Source organism: Elephantulus edwardii, unplaced genomic scaffold, assembly GCF_000299155.1.
Source record: "Elephantulus edwardii isolate Elephantulus edwardi_28Jun2011 unplaced genomic scaffold, EleEdw1.0 scaffold00376, whole genome shotgun sequence".
Taxonomy (NCBI): domain Eukaryota; kingdom Metazoa; phylum Chordata; class Mammalia; order Macroscelidea; family Macroscelididae; genus Elephantulus; species Elephantulus edwardii.
The window spans coordinates 1,386,368-1,389,112 of record NW_006400126.1 but is presented as its reverse complement, the minus strand read 5'-3'; the positions used below and the strand labels follow the sequence as shown (position 1 = coordinate 1,389,112).

Below are 2,745 nucleotides of genomic sequence, written 5' to 3'. Positions count from 1 at the left end.
GGTACCAGACGGGAAGGCTGCAGTTGTAGCAGACAGGAAGGCTGCAGTGGTAGCAGACAGGAAGGCTGAAGTGGTAGCAGACGGAAATACTGAGTCTCAGATCTCCCAGCAAAGTCTAAGTTTACAAGTATGGCGTTTCCTTGCAGACCTCTGGGAACTGTAGTCAGTACCTGCAGTATAGAGGAGAGGAAGGCTGCAATGGTAGCAGACAAGAAGGCTGCAGTGGTAGCAGATAGGAAGGCTGCGGTGGTAGCAGACAGGAAGGCCGCAGTGGTACCAGACCGGAAGACTCTAGTGGGAGCAGTCAGGAAGCCAGAGTCGCAGATCTCCCAGGCAAGTCCAAGTTTAAAAAGATGGCGGTTCCCCACCGACTTCTGGGATCTGTAGTCAGTACGTCCAGTGGTAGGAGACTGTAAGGCTGCCGTGGTACCAAACGGGAAGCCTGCAGTGGTAGCAGACAGGAAGGCTGATGTGGTAGCAAACGGGAAGGCTGTAGTTGTAGCAGACAGGAAGGATGTAGTGGTAGTAGACACGAAGGCTGCAGTCGTAAGAGACGAGAAGGTTGCAGTGGTAGCAGATGGGAAGCCTGCAGTGTTAGCAGACAGGAAGGCTGCAATGGTAGAAGATAGCAAGGTTGTAGTGGTACCAGTCTGGAAGACTGCAGTGGGAGCAGTCAGGAAGCCCGAGTTGCAGATCTCCCAGCCAAGTCCAAGTTTACAAAGATGGCATTTCCCCACCGACCTCTAGGATATATAGTCAGTACGTGCATTGGTAGCCGACTGGAAGGCTGCAGTGGTAGTAGACGGGAAGCCTGCAGTGGTAACCGACAGGAAGGCTGATGTGGTAGCAGACGGGAAGGCTGCAGTTGTAGCAGACAGGAAGGATGTAGTGGTAGTAGACACGAAGGCTGCAGGGGTAGCAGACAGGAAGGCTGCAGTGGTAGCAGACAGGAATGCTGCAGTGGTAGCAGACAGGAAGGCTGCAGTAGTAGCAGACAGGAAGCCTGAGTTGCAGATCTCCCAGGCAAGTCCAAGTTTAAGAGATGGCGGTACCCCACTGAACTCTGGGATCTGTCGCAGTATGTGCAGTGGTAGCAGACTGGAAGGCTGCCATGGTAGCAGACGGGAAGCCTGCAGTGGTAGCAGACAGGAAGTCTGTAGTGGTAGCAGACAGGAAGGCTGCAGTTGTAGCAGACGGGAAGGCTTCAGTTGTAGCAGACAGGAAGGCTGCAGTGGTAGCAGACAGTAAGGCTGAGTCACAGATCTCCCAAGAATGTCCAAGTTTTCAAAGATGTCGTTTCACCACAGACCTCTGGGATCTGTAGTCAATACCTGCATTGGTAACAAACAGTAAGGCTGCAGTGGTAGCAGACGGGAAGGCTAGATTGGTAGCAGACAGGAAGGCTGTAATGGTAGCAGACAGGAAGGTTGCAGTGGTAGCAGACAGGAAAGCTGTAGTAGTTCCAGAGAGAAAGGCTCAGTCGCAGATCTCCCAGCAAAGTCCAAGTTTACAAAGATGGCGTTTTCCCACAGACCTCTGGGAACTGTAGTCAGTACCTGCAGTGGTAGCTGACAGGAAGAGTGTAGTAGTAGCAGAATGGATGCCTGCAGTGGTAGCAGACGGGAAGGCTGCAGTGGTAGCAGACAGGAAGGCTGAGTCGCAGATCTCCCAGCAATGTCCAAGTTTACAAAAATGGTGTTTCCCCACAGGGCTCTGGGAACTGTAGTCAGTACCTGCAGTGGTAGCAGACGGGAAGGCTCTAGTCGTAGCAGACAGGAAGGCTGCAATGGTAGCAGACAGGAAGGATGTAGTGGTAGCAGAAAGGAAGGCTGAGTCGCAGATCTCACAGCAACGTCCAAGTTTATAAAGATGGCTTTTCCCCACATTCCTCTGGGAACTGTAGTCAGTATCTGCAGTGGTAGCAGACAGGAAGGCTGCAGTGGTAGCAGACAGGAAGGCTGCAGTGGTAGCTGATAAGAAGGCTGCAGTTGTAGCAGACAGGAAGGCTGCAGAGGTACCAGTCCGGAAGACTGCAGTGGAAGCAGTCAGGAAGCCTGAGTTTCAGATCTCCCAGCCAAGTCCAAGTTTACAAAGATGGCGTTTCCCCACAGACCTCTGGGAACTGTAGTCAGTACCTGCAGAGGTAGCAGAATGGAAGGCTGCAGTGGGACCAGACAGGAAGGCTGCAGTGGTAGCAGACAGGAAGGCTGCAGTGGTAGCAGACGGGAAGGCTGAAGTGGTAGCAGAAGGGAATGCTGAGTCTTAGAACTCCCAGCAACATCCAAGTTTACAAATATGGTGTTTCCTCGCAGATCTCTGGGAACTGTAGTCAGTACCTGCAGTGGTAGAAGACTGGAAGGCTGCAGTGGTAGCAGACAGGAAGGCTGCAGTGGTAGCAGGTAGGAAGGCTGCAGTGGTAGCAGATTGCAAGACTGCAGTGGTACCAGACCGCAAGACTGCAGTTGGAGCAGTCAGGAAGCCTGAGTCGCAGACCTCCCAGGCGGGTCCACGTTTACAAAGATGGCGGTTCCCCACTGACCTCTGGGATCTGTTGTCAGTACGTTTAGTGGTAGCAGACTGGAAGGCTGCCGTGGTAGCAGACGGGAAGCCTGCAGTGGTAGCAGACAGGAAGGCTGTAGTGGTAGCAGATAGGAAGGCTGCAGTGGTAGCAGACGGGAAGGCTTCAGTGGTAGTAGACACGAAGGCTGCAATGGTAGCAGACAGGAAGACTGCATTGGTAGCAGA

General features: G+C 53.1%; 1 protein-coding gene across 1 annotated transcript in view; it reads right to left on the bottom strand.

Moving 5' to 3' along the window:
- The window catches only part of LOC102845292 (ice-structuring glycoprotein-like), a 3,949-nt gene extending 2,836 nt beyond the window's left edge, over window positions 1–1,113 (bottom strand). The window contains exons 1-3 of the mRNA XM_006902177.1: window positions 1,053–1,113; window positions 764–931; window positions 149–610 (exon numbers count right to left, since the gene is read on the bottom strand). Coding sequence (XP_006902239.1) covers window positions 149–610; window positions 764–931; window positions 1,053–1,113 — 691 coding nt within the window. The remainder of the gene's footprint in view (window positions 1–148; window positions 611–763; window positions 932–1,052) is intronic.
- Window positions 1,114–2,745: the final 1,632 nt, after the last annotated feature.